Genomic DNA, 24,393 nt, shown 5'->3' with positions numbered 1-24,393 from the left:
TCCCGCCCGTGCCGTCCGCCCACCCTCCCGCTCGCCACAAGTCGCCTCAGGGCAGGCGGGACGCGGCTCTCGCGAGAGCTCCGTGCACTGCTCTCGCGAAAGGCGCAAGGGGCGGGCAGCGGGCGGGGCGCCGCGGTGGCGGCTCGGCCGGTCCCTCACGGCCCGGCGGCGGCTGCTCGGCTGGGACCGTCGTAGCCCTGCTGGGCACCGCCTGCTCCCCTCGGGGTCTTTCCTCCCGCCGTTCTCTCCCAGCCCTCCTAGCCCGCCGTTCACAGGGCCTCTTCCCTTCCCGCAGCCCCCCACCTTCCCCCCCCCCCCCGACCCCTCAGTCCCCCCCGGCTCATTTCCTCTTCCCCCCTCAGGATACCCCTTCCCCTTACATCCCCCCGCACCCTCAGGGCTCCCCTGAGCGCCTTCCCCGCTGCCCCTGAAGCCCCCGCCCTCGGCCTCCCCCATGGTGGGATTCGGGGCGAACCGCCGGGGCGGCCGCCTGCCCTCGCTGGTGCTCGTGGCGCTGCTGGCGGTGATCGCCGTGCTCGCCTTCCATTGCTGGAACGCGGCGTCCCGCCAGGCCCTGCTGCGGGAGGAGCTGGCCGAGCTGCAGAGCCAGGCCCAGCGCACCGAGGTGGCGCGGGGCCGCCTGGAGCGGCGGAACTCGGACCTCCTGGGCAAGGTGGACTCGCACAGGAAGCAACTGGAGCAGAAGGAGGCGGACTACAGCCACCTGAGCAGCCAACTGCAGGCCAGGGACGGCCAGGTGAAGAGGTGCGAGGATGGCAAGGTAAGGGGAGGGGGCGGCGGGGGGTCCCGGTACCCTGCGGGGAGGCTCAGTCCGGGTCACTGTTAGTCCTCGCCTGCCCAAGGTGTCCCCGCAGCCTCTGCAGCCCCGGAGTGAATCAAGGCCCCGAGGCGCAGGTTTGGTGCTGCTGGGACAGCTGCAGCGAACTCTGATTTCTGAAAACGTCCCCAGAAAGAGCTGAAGATGTCCAGTGTGTGTGTGTGTGAGTGAACAATGAAATCCCGAGAGATCGCTCGTTTCCAGGCGGCTGTTTCAAATTTACTTACTGTTTTTTAGCTTTCTGTCTCTGCTGAGAATATCTGATCTTTTGTGATCATTCAAGAAACCAGACACAATCGTAAAACTACAGTTTCGAGGGAAATGAAACCAGTGTGGTGTTCAGTAGCACCCTGAGCTTGCCTCTTGGAATGCCTGGTACAGCACACTGATTTTTATGCTGCCAGCGTGTACTTGGGGAAAAAAAAAAAAACAAAGAACCCTGCTGCTGACTAACGTGTCATTTTCCTTGGCTTGGAGAAGCCAAGCTAATAGAAAATTCAGCTAGCCCTTTCAGTGGGGGTGGCCTGGGGATTTCTTTTGTTGTGGAAGATGAGTGAACGCCTCAGCTTTCACTGTTGTGCTTTCATAACCGTCCTGAACTGGGAAGTTCACGGGGCTCAGCACACAAGTCCTGCTCAGGGGGCGTGTGGGGTATATTTGCATGCAGGTCATCACTCTGCTCGTTGAACACTGTTCTCACAGTGGGATTTATGGAAATGTCACACTCTCCAGGGTAATTGCTGGCTAGGTTTGTTTTTCTGGTCCTTTCTTATCACACATTGGATGAGCAGCCTCAGAAAATGCATTTAGTTGTCACAGAAAAGGCTGAATATGTACATGTCCCATTCCAGAATTAGACTCCCTCAAACTGATTAAGTTTGTATTAAAGTTTCCTACTGAACCATTACAATTAAGCCCTTTGTGTGTTCAGCAAACATATTTTTAATTTTTATTTTTCCTTAGATTGCAGTAAAAAGTCCAGTTGGATATGACGTGGACTTCATGATCTTAAAGGTGTTTCCCAGCCTCAATGATTCAGTGATTCTAAAGCAGTTGGGGTTTAGCCAAGACACTTCCCCTTCTGTCTGCAAAAGGGCAGTCAGCTTGTCTGGTGTGTTAGTGTAACTGCCTATGGGTGTAAAACTCTACTGGCAGGATTCAGGTAAGCTATCAGGCACAATTCATGAAGGGTTTCTTCCTGGAAGGGGTGGTCAGGCATTGGAACTGCCCAGGGAGCTGGTGGAGTCCCCACTCCTGGAGGTGTCCACGGAAGGCCGGGACACGGCACTCAGTGCTCTGGGCTGGGGACAAGGTGGGGATGGGGCACAAGTAGGACTCAGTGTTCAGGGGAGGCTTTTCCAGCCTCAGGGATTCTGTGATCCATTACTGGGCTGCATGGCAAGGTGTGCTTTTAATGCAATAAATTTGTATTTTTTTGGAAATCTGTGATGTGTTCTTGTAGGACACTGGGGGAGAAGATGTAGGTCTAAGCTGGGGGGTGCAGCACTGGGTTACTGGAGCCAGGGCCCACTCGGATGCATGGGGTACAAACAGGTGCTGCTGGCTGCCCCTGCCTGCCCGCCACTGTCGTGTTCCCAGAGATCTGCCTGGGGTTTGGATGCTCTGAGTGTGACACTGCACAGGGCAGAGCAGAAGGGCAGCGAGAGAAACGTGCCTAGTAAACATCCCAAATTAAATTTAGTGTTAATTGCCTGCAGTGTGTGCTGTGTGTCTTCCTTCTTTGTTCCAGAAGCTGCCAGTTAAGGCCGTGAGAGCTTGTAGCTTTTTAACATCCTCTTTCAAAATGTTCAGAGTGCCCGAAGAGTCCAGAATAGCAGGATTTTATCAAAAAACAGTAGCTGGCCATTTTTCCTCCCATGTGAGCCACTGTCTTTTCTCAGTGGCAACAGTGTTTATTTTTTTTCTAAAACCTTTTAAGTGACTTTACTTAAGTGACTATTACTTCTCTGAGAGTAGAGAATAAAACTTTGTTTTAGAGAATGAAAGTCTGTCATAAGGAAACAGTAGTAAATATAAAGTGTCTGACCAAAAAAGGCTTGAGTGATCATTTTTTTCCTCTCAAAATAGAATTTGGCAAGTCTGTCTGACCAAACTGCTCGTAACCTGTGATCTTAGTCCATTTGTGAAATGCAGGAGCTGAAATAAAACCCCAACATTGGTATCAAGTGATCACAACAAATTCAGGCTTGTTTTAAGGAAAACTCATTTGAAGATTCTGCTCTGGTGCTTCTCAGTGTCAGTTCTGCTTTGTGCTCCTTTGTCCTCAGCTGAGGTCCTTTGCCTTGTGGTTGCATAAATCAAGTGCCTTTCCCAGTGCTGAGGCAGCTCCAGTCTCTGCAGCAGTTTCCTCTTGGCTCAGGGATCTCTGGAGTCAAGGCCAAACCCTTGGCTCTCCCCTCTGTCCCCTGCTCGTGGAACGAGCCTGTCACACTGCACCACGGTGGTGTTTGCTCTTGAGAGCAAATATGGGAGTGTGACCCAGTGTCTTGTGTTTAAAAAGAAACAGCAAAAGCATGAATTCTTGGGAATTCTTCTCTCTTGTGGTGAGCTCCTGAGGGTCTGTTGGACCTTGGAACAAACAAGGAGGTCTCTTTTGGAGCTCCCTGTGAGAGGCGAACAGGGGTAATGCCTACCCTGGAATTTGGGCAGGTGCTGCATGCACAGGTAGCATCAGCTTCCTCAGTATTCCACGGGGTTTTTGCAGCATGCCATTAGGTTTTGGGGTTTTTCCATTGCTTTGCATATCCATTTGCAATAAGCGCAATAAAATGTGTGACTGGCAGGAATCTGTGGTGGAGAGCTTCCAGGTGGCAGGCGCCCAGTGTGCAGGGAGCACCTCTCATTCCATACCTGCTGCTGGCCATGCTGGGTGTGGAACACAGCCCTGCCCAGAAATGCTTGGGATGAAGCTGTTAAGTCAAACATCCCCAGGAGCAGCTAGGTCTGTTCTTTGTTGCCAAAACTTGGTAACTCCCCAGTTTGCAAAGCTGTAGCTTGACAGCAGCAATGTGGAGTTGTTACATGGCAAGACTCACAACTCAGATAGCACTGGAGGGTTGCCACATGTCCATGCACAGGATTTCTGGTGGTTTTTCCTGTGCAGGGCTCATTGGGCTACAGAGGGTTTATTTTCTCCATCCCAAGTGCTTGGAAAGGCCCTGAGGAGCCCCTGAGAGCTCAGCAATGCAAACAGGTCTAGACCAGAGGAGGACGTGGCCTAGGAAGAACTGGACCTGCGCCATGGCTCGTGAAGTGTGGGTTTTGCATGTGTAGGTGGAACAGATCCCATGAATCATAAAAAAGCTTCTTCCCTTTCTATCCTTCAGATGAGGGACATTTGCTGTCAGCTGAGCTGGTTTGGATATAAATTCTGTCACTTCTCTGAAACTCAAAATCATCAAAAGGAAAGCTTGTGTGATAAAAGTGCTGCATGTTCCTATGCAGCTCCTGCTCACAGACAGCAGCCCTCCTCCAGCCAGGCACATGGTTATGGGATGAGCAGGAGCCAGTGGGAAGGGTTTGTGTGTGAGGAATTCTCATAGAGGAGGGTCTGAAAACAGACCCTGATACTTCCCAGGATCTCCTTTGTTTGTAGGTTTATTGGGTTCTGGGAAACAACTGCATTAGAATGGAAGACAGGAAAATGTGGTTATTGCCTGTGGTTTTGCAAAATAGGGGGAGATACTTGTTCATTAACACAACAAATTAATGTGTGTACCTGCTCTCCTGTCCCAGGTCGTTGGAGGAGGAGCTGGCATGGTGAGTGCCCAGTGGATGGAGAGGCTTGGTGGTGATTTGTGTTTTCTGCTTCCTTGTGTGTCCCCACTGCAGGGCCAGTTGTGCTTTTGAAGTGAAGCTCTGCAAGTCCTACCCGGGCTGTCACTGATGGGATGTTGCTTTGTGCATCCTGTAAGGGGGCCTTGAATGCCTCGGTGGGCAGAGCATGAGGCAAACGTGGCTTTGACATGCCAGGAGGCTCCTTGAGTGTCCCTGTGGGGAGTAATTTTGTCCCTGTTTCTGAGCACTGTGGTCAGAGGGCTCAGGTTACCTAAAGATCACATTCCTGGTGGAATTAATAAATGCTGACAGATTAACTGTGGAGCTGGACTTTTCAGTTATGTTCCAGGATTTGGAGGAAATATGCTCAAGGCCGTTTTGTTTATTTTACTGGGTTTTTTTTGCTCTGTCCCTAATTTTTCAGTTCTGCTTGCTTTCTTTTTTTTGGGAAAAGCCTTGTGAAGTAGTGCTGTGTCCTGCCATAGTGGGGGCCATAGTGGTGCCTCTCCAGGCCCTAGAACCCTCTTGACTTCTGTTCTGGGCATGGGTCAGGATTTGCCTGCACTCCTGCATGCCCTGCTCCAGGGATCAACCAGGATCCTGCAGTGCTCTGGTGCCAGGGATAGCCAGGATCCTGCTGGCTGGCACAAAAACTCTGCTGCCCAAGGAACCTCTGTTGTGTGCCAGGAGCTGTCGGATGCGTGCCCTGTGTACACTGTGTGCTGCAGAAAAGCACCATCCCTGCAGTTCCTGCATGGCTGGAGTCTGTAGTCAGGAATGCCTGATCGTATCCATATGGGACAAATGGATCAGCCCGGTCAGAGTGCCTCTTGTAACAACAAAAACACAATGGGAAATATATTTAAAGAATGAATAATTTGATAGAAGGGAAGGCACGGGTAGGAGGAGGAAGTCCTAGAGGCAGGGCAGATGTGTTTTGGGTTTTTTTGACAGGAAATGGAGGTGACTGATGTAGACACTTCAGGGACTTGGGGGGGAACTGAAACAGCCCCTGTGTCCAGGCGTGTCCCCGTGTGTGTCCCAGCACGTCCTGGCCAAGTGGCTGTGCTGGCACTGCAGTGTGCTGTTCCCAGAGGTGATGCTGACCTTGTCATCTACACGTGACAGCCCTGCTCAGCACCTTCCTGCAGGTGCCCTTTGTACTACCATGAAACTGCAAGAAAAAACAGCACCTGAGGTGCCTGGGGGCAGGGTGAAGATTTTTACCCCGTTTCTTAGAATATTCCACACGTGAATCTTCTCTTTGTTCCTGCTGGTTTTTGTCTTTATGTAATTACAGAACAAAGCATCTTTACTTCAGGACTTTGTGTACATGCACGTCTTACTTATTGTAACTATTTCTTTCCTTACTAAAAATGCCAAAAGCTGTTGTAGAAGTTTACTGATGTGAGATTCCCTCTCAAAATAAAATGTGTGTTAGGATGTTAGATAGCAACACATAAAAGATTTATTTAAATATAACTATTCTATTATATCATATACCTTAGGTAACAGTTGGTTTTGCTGTGGATGCTGTGTTTATTTTTATCCACCTGTGCTTTAACATTGCCTGTTTACAGTCCCTCTTGCAGTATCCTGATGCAGCATGTTTATTTTAGTCCAGGCAATCTATTTTTTTGATCTAACTATGTTCTGGAATTAAAATTGAAGCCACTGCTAGCAAAGCCTGAATACAGTGTTTAGTTTGGTGATGTCATTTACAGATCACTAAATACACATTTCTTAGATTTACAGGAACTTTGTGCACATCACTCTGATAATCCTGTCCATAAGTTGGCTTTACAAAGCAAACAGACACACCTGAGTCTTCACAGCCCAAACCATCCCTCCCCAGCCTGCTGGTCACCTGTATTTATCCAACTTTTTCTTCCTTCCAGATGAAGCTGCAAAACAACATCTCCTATCAGATGGCAGACATACATCGGCTAAAGGGTAAGGGATTCATGGCCAAACTTATTTGGCAGGCTGAAGTTGTGCATTTTAACTGCCCAGGTGCTGCAGAATGCAGTTTAAATGAAGGATCTGGTGATGCTGGAACATCTCACAATGTGAAATCTCATTGTATTTGTTACCTGGTGTGGGTAAGTGCAGAGTTGGCTCTCACTTACTTTGCTGCAGAAAGAACGTGTATTCTGGCACTGCTGAGTTACAAGACAGTAGAATCATTTTCATGGGCAAATACACAGTTTAGTAGAGTCCGGTCAGAAACACTGTGATGGTTATGCTGGGTTAGAAAAGGTCCAGGAAACATCTCTGAAGTTCTGCACAGACATGATTATAATGCCTGTGGTGTTGCTGTATTCAGGGTACTTCAGAGTGAGCCGGAACGTGCTCGGATGTGAACATGCCTGCATACAACACACACGGTTTCTGCCTGTATCCATGTAGCTGCGGCTTAAAGTAGTAGGGAGCTTCATTATTTGTAGGCTGAAGAACAGGGAGAACTAGAGCAGCTGTGAAGACGGAAAATCCGTGTTGGCTTTATGGATAGCAGGAAGGTGCCTCCTTTTGTACACTTACTGCAGACAAACAGTGTTTGAGCATCCTGCCTGGAGTAACCTGGCAGCGCTTCCATGTTACTCAGAGTGACAGAATCTTTCAGGAAATTATGGAGATTTCCAACAGATACGTGAAAAAGCATTGTGCAAGGCTTCTGAATGCAAAGGTACAGAAACATTTAGGGGGATTGGCATAGCATCAGAAGAATTTGTCTCTAATTCATGCTGCCATCTGGCATACATGAGTAAAGTGGCATCTTCTTCAAATTGTTTTAAGAATCTTTAAAGTATGCCTGGACATGAAACTTGAGCAATTTGATACTTCTTTAGCAATATTGGAAATTGTATCTCCCATGGGGCATTTTTTGTTTTCTTTCTGTATTCATGTTGATTTTTGCTTTTTTGGCCTAGAACAACTGGCAGAGTTACGGCAGGAATTCATCCGCCAGGAGGATCAGCTGCATGAGTACAAGAAGAACAACACGTACCTGACAAGGAGGCTGGAATATGACAGGTATGTCCTCAGGAGTGTTGGTAACTGCAGGTTGGTGCGTGTGATGGGGACCTGTATTTACTAAACAGTGCTAATTAATCTCATGTCTGCTAATCCTCAAACACGAGTGTGCTCACTTGGCAATGCACCTGAGCTGACTGTTTGACTTTCAAGTTCTTTGTGGTGTTGTAGTCCTTCTCCCAACATGAGATAGGAGCTAAGGAAAATCTTGACTTAGTGGAATTGTTCTGCATTTTTAAGTCAATGTATTTTTTATAACATGGAGATTTAGTTCACTGACACGTGAAAGTTTAAAGGACACAATCCTGTGTCACCAGCGTTGTTAATTGCTGCCTTTCTAGTAGTGTAATTTCATTTGTTTCTACTGAAGCTGAAAGCACCTTGTGTAGATCGAAATTTTAAGTTGACTTCAGCCTTTTAAGTTGATGATAGAGAAACAGGGAGAACAAATACTCCTGGAGCTTTGAGGAGTGAGGAGGACTTAACACTTGATAAAGTGTTTGAAACTTTTACACACACGAAGTGTTTCTGTGCTATGTTGAGCATTTGTGGGACATGGGACTTTTGGTGATTGGGCTGATGTCATGGCATGTTGAGGAAGTTGGAACACCTGGCTGTGTATTCAGATCATGTTATTTGAGTTGGGAGCAGTAACTGATAGCGGCAGTTGTGCACCTTCTCCGTTGACAGCCAGGGGAGACACGTTGCCTTCCCAGTGGAATTAATATTTGCAGACAGATTAACTCTGGACATTGACCTTTTGGTTGCATTCCAGCTTCTGGAGGAAGTATATTCAAGGCTGTTCTCTTTATTTTACTGTTTTTTCTGCTCTGTGCCTATTTTTTCCGGTTCTGCTTTCCTTCTGTATTCAGTCCATTCCCACTCCACATACATGCCAGGACCAGGCTTTTTGGGCAGACTACTCTAGTTATATCTCAGGTTTGGCTTTTTGTGCCACTTCATATTTTTTCCCTTACTTTATTTGTGGGAGAGCAGATCCAACAAATGAAGTGTAACTAATGGTGTGTTTCTCCTCAAGCCTGCAGTGTGGGCAGCAGATCAAGGAAATGAGACTGCAGCATGAAGAGAGCATCAAGAAATTAATGGACCAAATTGCACGGGAACAAAAGGTAATGCCAAGAAAGTGTGTGTTGAATGAGAAGAGCCCAAAGCTTGCTGTTTGCTTCAGAGATGTGGAGGGCTGGGACATTTCTTCCCTAACTTTGTGTTCGGTATCCCCCTGATACACCTAAGTGGGTGTTAAGGTAAGAAATCTGCCTATTGTCTCACCCGGTGGACCGAGCTCCAAGCTGAGGCCAAATTCTTTGTTCTGCTCCAGCCTTCCTCCATGATGTCATTGCTGAGGATTTCAGTTCTTGTCTGTAACATGGACATTGCTGTTCAGCTCTCCAGGGTGGGATCTGTGTTGTCAGAGCCTTACACAGGTTATTGCAGAGGGAGCCTGAGCTCTGCCGAGGCCTCGAGGTGCTAATGTGATGCAAATTGTGATGGTATTGGAACGGTATCAAGAGTGTGATTGCATGAAACAGGCTTCCAGTAGAATTTGGGCCTCTTTGCTGCAAACAGATGCTTAAAATTTTGTTTCTTGACTTCATCTATAAACATCTCAAATAATAGGGCAGACTGAGAGCAAGTTTGTCACATCTTCTCTTACAGTCTAGAATTGTTTCAAGGCTCTGACCTGAGGCTTAAGGTTGATGTTACCTTAACCTGTTTGTGTTGTACTTAACACCTCTGTATGGCAGTAGAAATGTCCTGCAGCTGTGCTGTATTGAACATTTTCTGTCCAGTTGTGTTTCCAGAGCCCCAGGGTCCAGCTTTGTACATAGAGGGCTCTGCTCTTTGCTTTGGTGATCATTGAATTCATAAATGCAATTTTGCTTACCCAAAGTAATCTTGAATTTGAGGGCGTTTGTTTTGTAATTTCCAGGGAAGTGTTTAATGTTGTCTTGTTATTTGTTCTAACAGGCCACACAAAAACTTCAGTCCAGTAAAGACACTGCAGTCAGTCCCAGCAATGGTGACCAGGCAATACCTGAGACTGCTGCAGAGGTGGAAGATAAAGACACAGTGAAGAATGAGGACCCTTCAGAACATGTTGCAAATGGAAAAGGTATTTCCTTTTTTGGGCTTTTCTGGTAGAGAATGGGCCAGCTGTGTTGCATCCTTTGCCAGCCTCCAGACTGTGCATTTCTCTGAAGTAGAAGAAGGAATTGTTTGGCTCGGATAACTTGATTAGCTGCAGTGATTGTTCTAAGTTTGAGCCTTCCACAAGAGGGAAATTCACTGTTCAGGCTGAAGGGTTAGTAAGGCAGAATATCCTTTTCTTGTCTTGCAGAGAAAATCAAACCCGGAGGAGACGCAGGCATGCCTGAAATAGAAGATAATGACCCTGCTAAAGCTGAAGATACTCCCACTGGTTAGGAGAAATACTCTTCATTCTTTCACATTTGGGTCTTGGTGATGTAGATGTTGTGTGTGAACACCATGTGGTTCATAGTGACTGCAGACTTTTAAAATCTCTCCGTGGTAATAAAATTCAAGTGGGGTGTAAAATCAGACCATTTCTACTGTGCTTTAGAGGTTTGAATTCCCAAAATGGAATGGTTTGGATAATGCCCCTCCTGAAATCTTGTCTTTTATATTTTCATTAAGGAAACTATAAAAAACCAGAAATTTACAGGACTGTTAGAGCAAGACCAGGTAAATAGTGTGTTTGTTTTATGTTAATGCTTTTGTCCCTGTGACTTTTTTTTTTAGCTTTAAAGAAGCCGCTTATTTCAGCTCCTAAAAGTGAAGGTCATCAGTCTGTTATGAATCTTCCAACTGAGCAGCCCCATGCTCCAAACCTGGCACCAGGTAAAATTCCTGTTAGCAGGTGACGAGGCAATATTTTGGTTACAAGAAGAAAACCAAGGATAAATTTCTGCAGGATCCAAGGTTGTGTTCTTACCTGGCTGAGACACTTGGGCTGCTGTTGTATGATCTCTTCTTGTACCCTCCACACCAATAATTTCTGAGCCTTTTGACCAATCACAGCTAAATTTGAGTTAGAAATTTCAAGGATAAGTGCTTCAGGATGCCTCCAGTGGACAGAGTAACTGAAATGAGTGTTGCTCCTTAGAGTACTAATTAGGGCTGCACCACCCCCTCAGGAGTTGGTTGTTGATCTCTTGGTAGCCACAGTCAGATGTTCCTGTTGCCTGCTCGGTGTCCTCCTGTCCCTGGGAACAGCTTACTTGAGGGTGACGTGGGAAAGGTTTAGGATGTGAGAACTTAAAAGTCCTGCAGTGAAAGGGTTTGGAAGAATTGCAGTTAGAAAAGAGACAAACCCAAAGAAAATAAACTCAATGCTTGCAGATCAAGTCACTTTAATGTCAGAGAAATATCATGTTATACCTGCACTGCAGGTGGCTTGTTCCAATCCTGTCCTGCTAAAATTCTGAGTATAACTTCACATTTTAATGTTGTAGGTTTGCCCAGTGACAGTGATGGAAATGCCGACATTGCCAAGCAGATCCCTCCAAATCCTCTCCAGCACTTGAATTTTGAAGAAAATGTGGAAACCCAGAAAGACCACAAAATTGAGCCAGACCAGATAAAAATCCCAAAGAGCCGAGTTAGTGACTTGCAGAAGATTAAGCAAAGTAAGTTGGCCAATGTCACACACTTCAATATATTAAAAAAATCCATTCATTTTTTATCTGTGTAAGTGCCTGTCTGGAAAATAGAGACCATTGCAGCTGGTGGCTTTGGAGAGGGAGCCTGAGAATGAATATAATGTGTTCCTGGGTAAAAGATATGCTTTAATGTGTTATTTTCCACATGTATATTCAGTTATTTTAAAAAATTATTTCCTTGTCAGAATTTAAGATGCTTTTGGAAATTACTGCACAGTTAAATTGGTTAAGCCAGAACTTTGATACATGCAGGATGCTGAGTTACTTTATTGCTTGACTTCAATACACTTTTTGGACAATATTGTAAGAATTCAGCCAAAACTGAGAAAACTTTGGTTGTTTTAATATCACTCGTGGAACTTTGTGATGGAGCAGGGACAAGCATATTACAAATTGTCACGGAAACTGGGCAGGCCTGGCTTCCACTCTGTGTACCCTGAGGTGTGCAAGGCTCATTATTTTATCAAAGGAGCTTCTGGAAGAAACTTCTGGAGTGAGAAGGCTTCTCATTTCAGTTGTTAGTTTTTTTAATGGTTCAGTTGTTGGGTTTGTTAATGCATTGTCTCTCTTCCCTGGTCACGGATTAAATGATGGGGGCATAGTTGTGTAGGCAGGAGCTGGGAAGGAAATGTCTCCATTGTAGGCTGTGAGGGGGTACCTGAGAGTCAGGAATTGGCCCCAATTATTCTGTTCTCTTTGCTTCTTCATATTTGGAATAACTCCTATTGTATGTTTTAATTGTGCAATGAGGGAGAGACTTTATCACGAAAGGAATAGCTAATCCAGGTTTGTGTAAGGTTTCTGTCCTGATGGTCAGGACAGATGTTCAGAAAGGTCCGTTGGTGACAAACTCACCCCTGGTATGGAAGAGCCCAGCTCTGGCCCAGCTCTGCAGCTCCCACCATGGGCAAGTGCCTGGCTGGGTGTTGGCAACTGAGGGCTTTGAAGCAGAGGGTGCAGAGTGGAACTGTTCAGCCTGGAGGAGAGACGAGTCTGGGGAGACCTTAGAGTCCCTAAAGGAACTCCAAGAGAGCTGGAGAGGGACTTGGGACAAGGTCCTGGAGTGATAGGACAAGGGGGAATGGCTTCCCACTGCCAGAGGGCAGGGATAGATGGGATATGGGGAAGGAATTGTTCCCTGTGAGGGTGGGGAGGCCCTGGCACAGGGTGCCCAGAGCAGCTGTGGCTGCCCCTGGATCCCTGGAAGTGTCCAAGGCCAGGCTGGACGGGGCTTGGGGCAGGCTGGGACAGTGGAAGGTGTCCCTGCCCTGGCTGGGGCTGGGACAGGATGGGCTCGCCAGACTGTCTGTGGTCCCTGAGCTCAGTCTGTAGCCTGTGTGGGCCTGCTGCATTTCCTCAGATCTCTTCATCATACTTTACCCTTTCCTTCTGTCAACTTCAATTCATTCAGTGCTTGTTTGTCACAGTATCTCTGGCTAGCCACAGGCTGTTTTTGCTGGAAGTTGGGTACACGCCGTTGTCTTCCATGGCTCACTTTGGGTTTAACATGTGCAAATCCCACTGTCCTATCTGGGTTTTGTATATAATGCAGTGTCAAAAATACCAACAGTAGTAGCCAGGATCACTCAATAAGACATGAACAGGCAATGAATAATGTATGGGACTTTGGAGTTCTAAACTGATCGTGGGGTTTTTTCATGCTTGTTTTAAGAAAATACCTGAAACTGGTGTTCTGTACATTTGAGCTGCACTAGGTGTGATTCTGGTGCTTTCCCCCCCATACAGAGAAGCACCATGGTACTGCTTCTGTCCTGGTTTTTATACATGCATTGTTTTAGGAAATAATTTCACTTTTACATCTGTCCATTTTTAATCCTGATGTTGAAATCATTCTCCAGGTTTACTTCTCCATTAGTTGCTTGCACTGGGAATCACCACCTGCCCCAGCAGCCTTGGTGCCCAGTGTGTAAGGATTGTATCACACTTTAATCCCAGTTTTTTCATTTATACACAACCTTCCAGGCCAGTGACCTCTGCAGACTCAGAGCTGCTTCCCTCAAGGACTGGGCTGGAAGAGGTCTCCCTGTATCCCATTAAACACCAGCTCTGAGCTGACATCACACCAGTAATCTCTCACTGTGTGCCTGGGTGATTGTCTGCTCATTCCATATATCCAGCTAATTCCTGTTTTCTTGTGCATTGTTTCAGGATATGAAACCATTCTTAATTTTTTGTTGGGAGATGAAAATACTGGATTTGGGACATTTTGAAAACTGTTAAAACTTAATAGGAAAGCAGAGTGTAAAGCCAGCTGGATGAGTTTCCAAGCTGAGAGGCAAGGGCAGGCCTGTGCTGGGCTCCCTCCTGTGCCAGCAGGGCACCCTCTGCAGGCAGTGCCAGGCACCAGGACAGCGTTGGATTACTCCAGGGTGTGCCAGGGTGTGCAAAATGCCAGGCCTCAGGAAAAGTGGATACTAACCCTTCCACTGAGTGAGTGCTCTTGTGCTTTTAGAGAAATCTTGTGTTGGTGCCTGTGGGCAATCCAAGGTGGAGCTGTTTGGGTGCTCACTCCAGCCCTTGCCGGTGGAGAGAGGAGTGTGGGACAGTCAGGCGTCACGAGGTCAAGTGCTGGGTGACAGAGCACATCATTCCTGCATGGAGGTGCTCCACAAGCCTCCTTCAACCCCTGCCCAAGCCCTCTCCCTTCTCCCCCCTTTCTCTCCAGCTGGAACTACCACAGACCCCGACTGCCTCCACCTGCGATCTGCTCTCATGTAGGATCTTCCTGTTTCTTTCCTCTCTGCTGCTGACTCACTCCTTTCCTACTCCACAGGCCGGTTCTTTGATGAGAATGAATCCCCTGTGGACCCGCAGCAGGGTTCTAAACTGGCAGATTATAATGGGGATGATGGGAACGTGGGTGAGTATGAGGCAGACAAACAGGCCGAGCTGGCTTACAATGAGGAAGAGGATGGTGATGGTGGAGAAGAAGACGTCCAAGGTGAGCTTGGGCCTTACCTCCATCCCATTGTGATAAATCCATGCTGAGTTACTTGTTGAATTTGTGTAAAGCCTTGCTGGTTTAGCTGATGACAAATTGCTCAGACAGCACAAACAAGCTTGAAATTTGGTCTCACTCTCTGTGGGACAGCAACAATGCAACAGCCTTGAGTGAGAGGGTTTTGGCACCTCACTGCAGTTGTGTATGGTTCCTGCTAGGAAAAGCAAGACTCTAAATTCTAAACATGGTTTTACCCAAACCCCCAGCTCTGGCCCCTTGCTGGGAGGGCTTTGGGCCTTGACATTCCTAAATTGTCAAATAGAGGAATATAGTGGTTTGACTCCTGCTCTTGTCACACCTGCCTGGAGCTGGTGTGCAGTGAGGCCTCAGGTGGTGATTCCAGGTGTAACTTTTGTGCATTATACACAGATTCAACAGGCTTGTGGTGTTCCTGCTAACCCACCTCGGAGCTCCTGATCCAGTGCTGCCTAACACCTGTGTGTGCATGGCCATTCCCTGTCCTGCATGTAGCTCCCTCGCTTGCCTCTGCCTGCCTTGTCTGCCTTCTCCATCCAGCTTTTGGGGATATTTGTGACAGGCCTGCATGTCTGTAGGGCGAGAATGTTGTGTAAACATAGAGAATATTTCCAGTTAAATGAAAGCGTAAAATAAAGAGGGGAAAAAAAAAATAGGAAATGGGACAAAAATCCTACAGGCTCCCTGATTTTGACCCTCATACTGAGTTATATAAGTTAATAAGCTTTTAGCTGGAGGTTTTTCAGGCACCGTATTTAACTGGCATCTAAGCGAAATGAATCGGCAAAGCCAGTAAAAAGCAGCTGATTGTGTGAACACGCAGCTAAGTGCAGTGTCAGCAGGCTGGGCTGGGCTGGGAGTTTGAAACTCATGCACAAGTGAAAGAATAGGATGGACCAGAACCTGTAGCAATTAATTAACTTACTAACGAACTGCAGTGCCTGCTGTTCCAGCTGCAGCCTGTTCTGTGCCCCTCGTGCTCAGAACTCAGAGGGGGTTTGTGTGTCACACCTGGCCTTCTGGCAGGTGGTCCCTGGGCTGGCAGCTGCTCATCCAGGCTGGCAGCTGCACAAAGGCACAGGGGGATGCAGAGCAGCCTGGTCCAGTAGCAAGTGTCCCTGCCCATGGCAGGGAGTGGAATGAGATAGGCTTTAAGGTCCCTTCCCACCCAAACCATCCTGGGATTCTGTGATTGACAGCGTTTCTGTCCGTGCTGGGGCCATGGGAGCCATGCTCCTAATGGTGCTGGGCTGTTGTGGACAGAGAGTGCAGGGTGTCCTGTGTGTCCCTGAGCCCTGCAAGCCCTGGCAGTCCTGTGGGTGGGGGTTTCATAGTTCAGTTCCATTCTCCTCAGTCAGCAGTGGGTCCTGCCCAGCTCCTCGCTGCAGTAGTTCCGTACCAGAATTCCGTAATTCAGGATGCAGCTCTGGAGGTTGTAACTGGGGTTGAGTCTGTGCTAACTGGTGCCATCTGCCTGGGTTAGCCTGGGTGCTCTGGACTACCTTTTCTGTGAAGATATGTTCCCAGTATCCAATGTGACCCTCCCCTGGCACAGCTTGAGGCCGTTTCCTCTTGTCCTGTCCCTTGTTCCCTGGGAGCAGAGCCAGACCCCCACCTGGCTGCCCCTGTCAGGTGGCTGTAGGTGGCTGCCACACGGTGCAGGGATGAAGCACCCTGACTCTGTCCCCATCCCACACAGCTCTTGTTGCCCCTTGGAGCTCTGTGCTGCTTCGTCAGCATGAGTACCTGGCTGTGGGGGCCTTCACAGGGGAGCTGATGGCTCGGGCAGCAGCTGTGCCATGAAGTTACAGTGACATGGGCAGCATTCCCCAATGCCACTTGGGAAAGGGTGGGCGTGATACAGCTATAAGTGGTGGAAAAAATGTTAAACCACAGAGATTGGGCTTGTGTAACTTGTACTGTGAGTGGTGGTTGAAAAAACAGAGCTCTGATTGACAGTGACCCCATAAAACCATTTCCCATCCAGGTGGGGTCCCTGCAAGGTCCCTGCTCTGGTGGCTCGGAATTTGGACTTGGGGAAGATCCTTTTCCTGATGAACCCCTCTGTGTCTGTATAGACAGACTGGATTAAGAGCTGGTGGTAAAGGTTAAAGGGTGACTTCTGGAAGCTTCTTCCTGAGGGATGGTCTGAGCAGAGTGTGTTACTACCTCAGACCACATTTCCCAAGCTTTGTTCTGGTTTTCCTTAATAGCTTATTGTGTTGGCTTGAGCTGTGATTTAAGTGTGGCCAGTGGTGCTTCCAGGGTCAGTATTCCAGAAAAAGTGGCTGTTTCAGGCTTCATATTCATTTGTCTGCAGGGCAGGAGAGGGCAGAACTGGGGGGTTGGAGGGAGGGTGGTTGTAATTGTTTAGGGAGGGGAAAAAAAACAAGAGAGAATTTCTGCCTAAAAGCCGTCAGGAAAACATCACCCAGGTCTGCATCAGGCTGAACAGAGCCTGTGGCATGTGCCACAAAGCCACTGGAGTCCACATGGTTTCTGTTGCCTCTAGGAATGTGCAGGCTTAGGTTGAAATTGTTCAGGGAAAATACCCAATATGGGGGATGTTTCTTGGGGCAGGGCAGCACCCAGCCTGGTTCTTTTGCTCAGGCACCTGCAGAAGGGCAAGGGGATGTTTGAAGGTGGCAGCTTATAAAATGTCTGTTAATAAACTCCAGGATGTCCTGGTGCTGTGGTGGTGTTTTCTTATGGAACAAACCTGTGTCATGCAGGTGAACTCCAGCCTTTTGCTGCTGGAGCAGCCCTCAGGTCCCTGCCTGGCTCCTGGGGTGCTGGGGTGAAGGTGTGGAGAGCTGCAGGCAGCTCGGCAGCCGGCGGAAGATGAATTAACTCAACTTGGATTTCCTTTGCTGTGAACAAGAGTCTTTCCTAATATAAAGGATTAGCACTGAGGTGCAGGAGAAGCTTATTCGTTGGAACAAATGGAAGTTTTAGGGTTTTTTCACTTTTTGAGGGAAGGAGGCCCTTGATCTGGAAGGGGTCCCAGTGCTAGTCCCTGAGGTTCCCAGCCTCTGTGAAGCCTCACAGTGTCAACTCTGGGAATGGGACTGTCTGCAGGAGTTGGGTTTTAGTGGGGGAGTTTGAAAGCTTGATAGGCAGTCTCAAAGCCCAGCAGCTGGTGTGACTGTGTTGCAGTGTCTGAAGTCAGGCAGTCTGTGAAGTGGGGCTGCCCTGCAGCCAGAGATCCCCACCTGGAGCACTGACCGCTGGGCTGGAAGCACAGCCACACATCCTGTGCCTGCTGACTCTGTCCCATCACCAGCCCCAGCCAGCTTGGTGCTGTGCCCTTTAGCAGCATGTCCTGGGAAACTGTACTTTGATATTTTTTCAGTGATACCACATCAGATCAGATCTGAGAATTTTGATTGTAATCTTAATTACAATCTGTTATTGCAGATGATGAGGAGCGAGACCTGCAGAACGACCTGGGGGACTACAGCAAGTCCCGCCTCAGTGACGGGGTCCTGTAGGCCCCGGTCACAGACAGCTCAACCCAGCAACTTGAGGTGCTGCAAAACTGAACCTGTTTTACTCCAGTGTTTCCTGCTTCCAAGGAAGCTGAGGATCAAGTGCCGAGTGTGCTCAGCAGCAGGTGAAGAGGACCCGCTCTGTACATATGTACATATTTGTACTATTGTAGGTTGTATTAAACCCACATCTTTGCTGTTATATGGAGCTGGTTACTCAGCCTGGTCCTTACCTGAAATAATCTCCACCCTTAAACCCAGTCTCTAAACACAGGCTGAACTGTTTCTGCCATTTAGAACACTTGGAACCTGGAGAACTTGTACAGTTTGTACCTGATGTAACAAAGCTGCTGTGGAAGCCATGTACAGCCAAGGACTCCTTTTCTACAGTCCCACCTGTGTGGCAGAACTGCTGCTCCCAAGTGCTGGGGTTTGTACAGCAGGTGAGAATGGAACGTCAGAGGGACTGGGAACTGAATGGTTCAATAACTGCTCCTTCCTCCTGCAACCCAGCACCACATCCCATTGAACTCCTGTACAGTGACCACATCTTGTAGCTAGAGCTGGAAATCTATAGTAGGACTTGAGTAATTTGATACATCCCAAAAAAGTTGTGCAACTAATAGCTTGATTTAAAAGGTGATACAAATAATTCGCAGCTTGTAGGAAATCTTCGTGTTAAAGAGAGTAAGTGTGTCAGTAAGAGGCACATCTCCAGCAGCTGTGTCCCTCGATGGAAGGACCAGCCCATACCCAGCTAAACATGCTGTAGGTGCTGGTGTGCTGTCCCAGAGTGTCCATCCCAGGTCCAGCCACTCTAGTTAATTTCCAGTTTGATCCCTTGACCTGAACACCCACCACATTCCATGGTTTGGTTTTCTCCATCAGATCTGTAAGTCAGACCCTTTTCTGTATTCTGTGTTCAAGCACTTCCAGAATTGATGGAGATGATTCCACTTTTCTGCAGTGGTGGGAACGAAGGAGATTGTCCCCCCTGCTCCCCCAAGGGCTCCTGTGGACACAGGCTGTAAGCCCTGATGAGGGTGATTGAACTCATCCCTGTGCTCAGGTGCTGGGCTGAAATAGTGGGTCAGGTTTGCTCCTTGCCAGCTCAGTGAAGCTCTTAAATAAAGTTCAGTGCTTGTACAATTATGTTATGGGGTTTTAAGACAATTTATTACTACTTCAAGTGTCAATGGCAAAAAAAAAAAAAATTCCTCCCAGTTTCTGCATTTAAAAAGTGGAACTCCAGCTCAGCGCTGTGTCCCGGTTCCAGCTGAACCCCATGTTCTCCAAAGTAGTGCAGCATCACACAGCACAGCTTGGGGAGACCCCTAAATTAAAGAGCTTCTCTGCCTTTTCTTTTTCTTTGCATTCTATGTATTCTCTTTTTTTCCTCTTTCTGTCAGAGTGATTACTCTGCTTCGCCCTAGTGAGGCCACAGCTGGAGTATTGTGTTCAATTCTGGGCTCCACAGCTTAGGAAAGACAGGGGGCTACTGGTGAGGGTCGAGGAGGCCACAAAGATGATGAGGGGTCTGGAGCATCTCTCTAATCAGGAGCTGCAGATTCGTGGGCCCGCAGCTGTCCCTGCAGCCAGGCTGTGTGGCAGCACTTGGGCTCTGAGCACCGAGAATGACAAACCAGCTCGGGTTTGTTTTGAAAATGCTGTTCCAACATCCGTGTGCCGTTTGTGTGCAGCCGATTCCCGTTTCCATGGCAATGGCAGCACAGACAACGCTGACAGATCTCGAGCAGCTGCTTCCCTCAGCATCCAGCGACACTGGGAATCAAACTGGCTCTCACATTCTGGGGTCCACAGGAGAAATCCAACAAAGCCTCTTCCCACCATGGCCCAGCCCAGATTTTAACCAACATGCCCAGGTAGCTCCAGCAGCACACCCAGTCCTGCGTCTGAGGTTCTAGTTATAAATCCCATTGTATCCACGTGGCAATGCATTTAAAACAAGGAGCAGGGAGCTGAGATTCGGCTGCCAAGGCTGAGGGATGAGTTCAGGCAGTGTGAGAAATGCATGCACCTCCACCCAACAGCCAAAGAAACAACTCCAGTTATTCCAGCCAGTCCTAGCTGCCCAATTTTGGAGGTTTTCAGCAAACAGGCTCTGCCAAAGCTTTCCCAAAGTCACATGGATCCCAGAAAAACAAAGAATCACTGATGAACCCATTTTAATTTCAAAATGAGGAAAACCAAACTGATGGGCAGGATCTTGCCAAAAGGTGAAACCCAGTTCTGGATGAAACAAACCCCCACATTTTTCAGCATTTTAACAGCCATGAAGAGCTTTTGATACTTTGAAGTGACAAGAAACAGACACGAGATAATGGTTTGTGGATTTTATTAAATGTTACCATTTTACATTTTCATATATGCAAACACAGCAACAGTGGGAAATCCAAAGCCTGCAGGACAGAAGAGCTTGTGAGTGAGGGTTCTGCAGTAGAACATACAGAAAGTACAAAAGGTTTTCTTCTCTATAAATCTATTTACTGCCCCTGTTTACAGTTTGCAGACCAGAGAAAGCTGGATTGAACAATGCTGGTTCATGTGGTGGTTTTGGAGGTCCCGAGCTCTCAGCAGGACCCATTTCCGTGTGCACACATATCTCTGAAGAAATTCTCTATCTGAAAACTTTCTCCTTTATCCCTATTAAGAAGAATTTCCACGTGCCATAAATCTGTCAGCTGCAATCCCTGCTCCAGGAGATACACGGAGCTTTCAGTACCCTGTGACCCAAGTATGGAACTTCCAGTTGAAGTAACCTGGGACCCTTCCTTGAGGATACTGACCAAAATATTTGATAGGATCAAAAGTCTTGCTGTGACAAACTAGAAAATGTGAGATTGGCACTTTATAAGGAGGAGCAGTGTCCTGCTGTTCCAGCTGGCTCCAGGACTGAGGAGACCAGATTTCTGTAGTTTAAATAAAACAGGAAAACAAACCCACAAAACCAACCGGGGCCATCCCTCCCTATTTGTGAGAGTGCAGTGGAATTTTCAAGCCAGCCAGAAAAAGAGTAATGGTATTTATGCCTGAATTTCTTTATGCCAATATAGAAACCATAATACTCCAATTCCTCAATCTATATGAAACCCGATGTAGCCACACTGGGATTACTGGTATGGATAATCTACAGTTCAACTTCCCAAAACTGGGTTTGACTACTTGTGGCTGTGCATTTCCATCCCTGGAGGAATGTCTCATGCCACTCTCCAGTGCTGCACTGTGCCAGATCAAACACAAGGTTCATTCCCATGTGTTTCTGTGGGGATTGGGAGCAGATGAATCCCTGTTGCTGTCAGCTGGAGTGTCTGCAGTGAGAACAGCAAGTCTGGAGTGCTCCTGGACAGCCAGATTGGCTCCCAGACGCTGGGGATGGAGGAGCAGCACAGCCTGGGAGCTGCTTCTCTTTTAACTCTGGTCACCTATCCAACAAAATTGATTCCCTTCAGAAAGGCAAAAGAAACAGCAAACACTGAAAATGGGCAATAGTAAGATATAAACCCAAAGAAGACTCCTGTGATTACTGAGAAGTGCCAGATGCTGAAATTAATCTGAAACTGGAATAAAGCCCACCCAGCCCAGAGCTGCAGATCCTGCAAACAGCTGCCCAAGACACTGTGAACCCGGCCCACATCAGCTCTGCACAAGCAGGGAACTCACTCTGGAGCACTTTGGTTTACATGATGTATAAACACAGAGCTAAGGGCTCTGCAAGGCTCAAGGAAAAAGAGTTGAGAGGAAATCCTAAAGCATGAGGAATGGCCTTCAAGGAGCAGTCAGGATCCCACTGTGGGAATGGGCAGAGGTCTGACAACTACACATTTCCCCTTCAGTTTCTCTGTGAAGCAAACATGCTCCTCGAATGTCTCAGTGTGACTGGAGCCCAAATCCTCTGGCAGGGGGAAGCCCACTGCTGCCAACTGAGCCTTTTCTTTGGCCCAAACACACATTCCGAGCTCCGAAGGCGCCATGTGCCGGCACAGGGTTTTTACACTTCACACACGGAGCTGAAGCTGTGCTCGGGTAGAGGGACGTGCTCCGTGGGGAGCAGGGTACAGCAGGGGACTTTGGAACTTCTCCCTGCACAGCAACACCATCAGCAAGATGATTTTCCATATTCCCTTTCCTGCCAGTCCAGCCCCCTCTCCCTAATTCAGCACCAGTGAACTTGAGGAGAGCACAAGGCAGTGTGAAACACAAATTTTGGTATCCTGTAACACAGAAAAGGCCAGTTCTCATTGCTGTAAAGATCAGTTTGAACCCTGAGTCACACGTTTAATCTCTTCTCAAGAGTGTTTTTGCCGTGCTGATGTTCACACAAATATCCGCTTGCTTTGAATCTTGCTGGATCATCTCCTGTGGCAGCTCGTTTCATTTTAATTACATGGCTTGAGAGAGTATTTCCACCCACCATTTCCCAAAACTCCCACTTTCTAAGTATCAATGTCCTTTTGGGCTCACAGTGTGAGACATCACACAGTTATCCTGCCATACAAGTTCCTCCTAAGGGACTGCCAAACCATCTTAATGAGGCTTTAACATGCCCAAACTAACCTTTTTTCACAGCTGATAATTCACAAGAAATACCTGAATGCTCTAAAGGAATATGGTTACCTGTTCTGAATGAGGACTGCACTGTTTCCACTGCCTTCCTATGACCTCTTTTCTATGGTAAAATTAGCTTTATAGTGTCTTCTGCTAAAGACAGACTAGTAGAGTCCCGTGACAGAATTCTAAACCAAATCCTGGCTTCACAGCAGCAGATGTGCTTCTCTTTAACAAGCCAATAAATATTTTAAGTGACTAGAGAGCTGGGACTTCTATAATCTGATCCATGTTCAAAAGCTAAGCAGGGAGTCAACAGGTACCAGGAAACACAACACCCGTGTAGGCTTCTTTACTGCTAAATTAGAGGATGCCAGATACTCCTGTAAAACCCTTCCATTCTGGGCAATACCTTGAGATGTTATCCTGTCATAACACAGGTGAACCTGCGAACTGAAGATTTCTGTTTAAAAGAGTGGTGGGTAAAAGTGATCATCAAGAGAAAAATTAAGATAGCCAAGTTCAGTAGCATTGAAAAGAGAAATGTAAGCCTCCCTACATCCTCCTATACTGCAAGAGATGGCCAAGCTGCTTCATTAAGCCCTTCAAATAGTAAAGCATGCAGCATCCTCAGCATTTCACACACAAAGAGGCTGCCTAGGAAAAAAAAAAAAAAGCGGAAATAAAACTTCACACCAGAGTCCACAGGCGACTTAAAACAGCAACCGAAACCACAAGCCAGCACTGCCCTACGCTTTGGGAATGGGACGGAGAGCGAGCCAGCAGGGCCGGGCCGGCGCAGCCGAGGAGAGGCCACGGGAGCGTCCGGCGGTGCCCACGGGAGCGCGGAGAGGGGGCGGCCGGAGCCGCGACCGGCCCGGGACTCCGCTGCCGGTCCGTCCTCCGTCTGCGGCGAGTCCTGCCCGGCGCTGCCGCCGCGCCGCTGCTCCCGGGAAGCGCCGGAAGAGCCGGGACCCGCCGGGAAGGGCCGGGACTCGCTCCCGCTCCCCCCTCACCCCCTCTCCCCCCCGCCCCGCCCGCGCCCCCGCCCGCGCGGTCCCCTCAGAGCTCCCCTTCTCCCCTCACCTCCGGGCGCGGCGGCTCAGCCCGGCCCAGCCCGGCCCGACGCCAGGATACCGGAGCGGCCGTGCCTCCTCCGGTGACGCAGCTCGGCCGCGGGGCCCTGGGCACCGCTGCCGGTCCCGGTCCCGGTGCCAGTCCCGATCCCGCCGACTCCGGGCGCCGCTCCCGCGCCAGGCCCCGTTCCCTCCTTCCCGGCCTGCCCCGGCCCGGCCCCCTCCCCCGGCCGGGCGCGCCTGCGCGGCGGCCCCGCTGCCATCCGGGTCCCTCGGTGCGGTGCAGCGGGTCGGTAGGCGGGAAATGGCGACTGAGCGCTGAGCGCCGAGCGCCCGGAGCGCGGACCCGCCGCCACCGCCAGCACCCTCCGCCCGTCCGCCCGCCCGCCCGCCCGCAGCGCGGCCCCGCGGCGCCGCTCCCCGGCCCCCGCTCCCGCAGGTGAGTGACGCGGCGGACCCGCGCGGGTCCCAGCCCGGGATCAGGTGGGGGCGCGGGGTGGCCGCTCCGAGTGACCGGCGGGATGTCCCCTCGGGGCCTGCCCGCGGTGGGCCCGCTGCCCGCGGACACACCGCCTCCCCCCCGCTCGCCCCCCGCGGCCGCCGCGGAGCCCCGGGCGAGCCCCGGCCGCAGCCCTGCCGGGCCGGCCCTGCCGCGGGGAGCGGCGGAGCGGTGTCACCCCGCCTGACACCCCCCGCCCGCCCCTCCAGGCCGAGGCCTGCGGCGGGTCCCGCCCGCCCGGCCCGTCCCGCGCCCCGGGGCCGGGCCGGAGCCGCAGCGCTGCGGGCGCATCGCGGGCCGTGCCCGCGCGGGTCCCGCGCAGGACGCGCCTGTTGCTGGTGTTGTTGTCGCCGCCGGGGCGGCAGCGCTGGACGCGGCTGTCACCGGCCCCGGGGG

General features: G+C 49.4%; 2 protein-coding genes and 1 long non-coding RNA gene across 4 annotated transcripts in view; 2 read left to right on the top strand and 1 right to left on the bottom strand.

Moving 5' to 3' along the window:
* Positions 1 to 349: 349 nt before the first annotated feature.
* Positions 350 to 19,008, top strand: GOLM2 (golgi membrane protein 2). Of its 2 annotated transcripts, XM_039557441.1 has the most exons (10): positions 350 to 781; positions 6,535 to 6,589; positions 7,567 to 7,669; positions 8,709 to 8,799; positions 9,659 to 9,803; positions 10,029 to 10,109; positions 10,451 to 10,549; positions 11,164 to 11,337; positions 14,165 to 14,332; positions 17,786 to 19,008. In XM_039557441.1, the coding sequence occupies exons 1-10, from the start codon at positions 455 to 457 to the stop codon at positions 17,857 to 17,859; spliced, it is 1,317 nt and encodes a 438-aa protein (XP_039413375.1). In that variant the 5' UTR covers positions 350 to 454; the 3' UTR covers positions 17,860 to 19,008. The 2 variants fall into 2 exon arrangements, with proteins under 2 accessions (XP_039413375.1, XP_039413376.1); XM_039557442.1 differs by lacking the exon at positions 14,165 to 14,332 and having other exon boundaries at positions 351 to 781.
* Positions 19,009 to 20,195: 1,187 nt separating this feature from the next.
* Positions 20,196 to 23,859, bottom strand: LOC120410529. The gene is made up of 2 exons (XR_005602736.1): positions 23,509 to 23,859; positions 20,196 to 23,079 (listed from the first exon to the last, which is right to left on the bottom strand). It is a non-coding gene; the product is annotated as an uncharacterized LOC120410529 (long non-coding RNA).
* A 37-nt stretch (positions 23,860 to 23,896) lies between these two features.
* CTDSPL2 (CTD small phosphatase like 2) overlaps positions 23,897 to 24,393 on the top strand; it is a 31,571-nt gene continuing 31,074 nt past the window's right edge. The window contains exon 1 of the mRNA XM_039557440.1: positions 23,897 to 23,937. The gene's annotated coding sequence lies outside the window, so the exon portion shown is untranslated. The remainder of the gene's footprint in view (positions 23,938 to 24,393) is intronic.

Source organism: Corvus cornix, chromosome 10 (genome assembly GCF_000738735.6).
Source record: "Corvus cornix cornix isolate S_Up_H32 chromosome 10, ASM73873v5, whole genome shotgun sequence".
In the NCBI taxonomy this organism is placed as follows: domain Eukaryota; kingdom Metazoa; phylum Chordata; class Aves; order Passeriformes; family Corvidae; genus Corvus; species Corvus cornix.
The sequence above is the reverse complement of the archived record's forward strand: the minus strand, read 5'-3'. Positions and strand labels throughout refer to the sequence as shown.

Coding starts and splice junctions, on each gene's coding strand:
- GOLM2 (XM_039557441.1), top strand. CDS start 455: ATGGTGGGATTCGGGGCGAACCGCCGGGGCGGCCGCCTGCCCTCGCTG. Junction 6,590..7,566: donor AGACATACATCGGCTAAAGG/GTAAGGGATTCA, acceptor TTTTTGGCCTAG/AACAACTGGCAGAGTTACGG. Junction 14,333..17,785: donor TGGAGAAGAAGACGTCCAAG/GTGAGCTTGGGC, acceptor CTGTTATTGCAG/ATGATGAGGAGCGAGACCTG.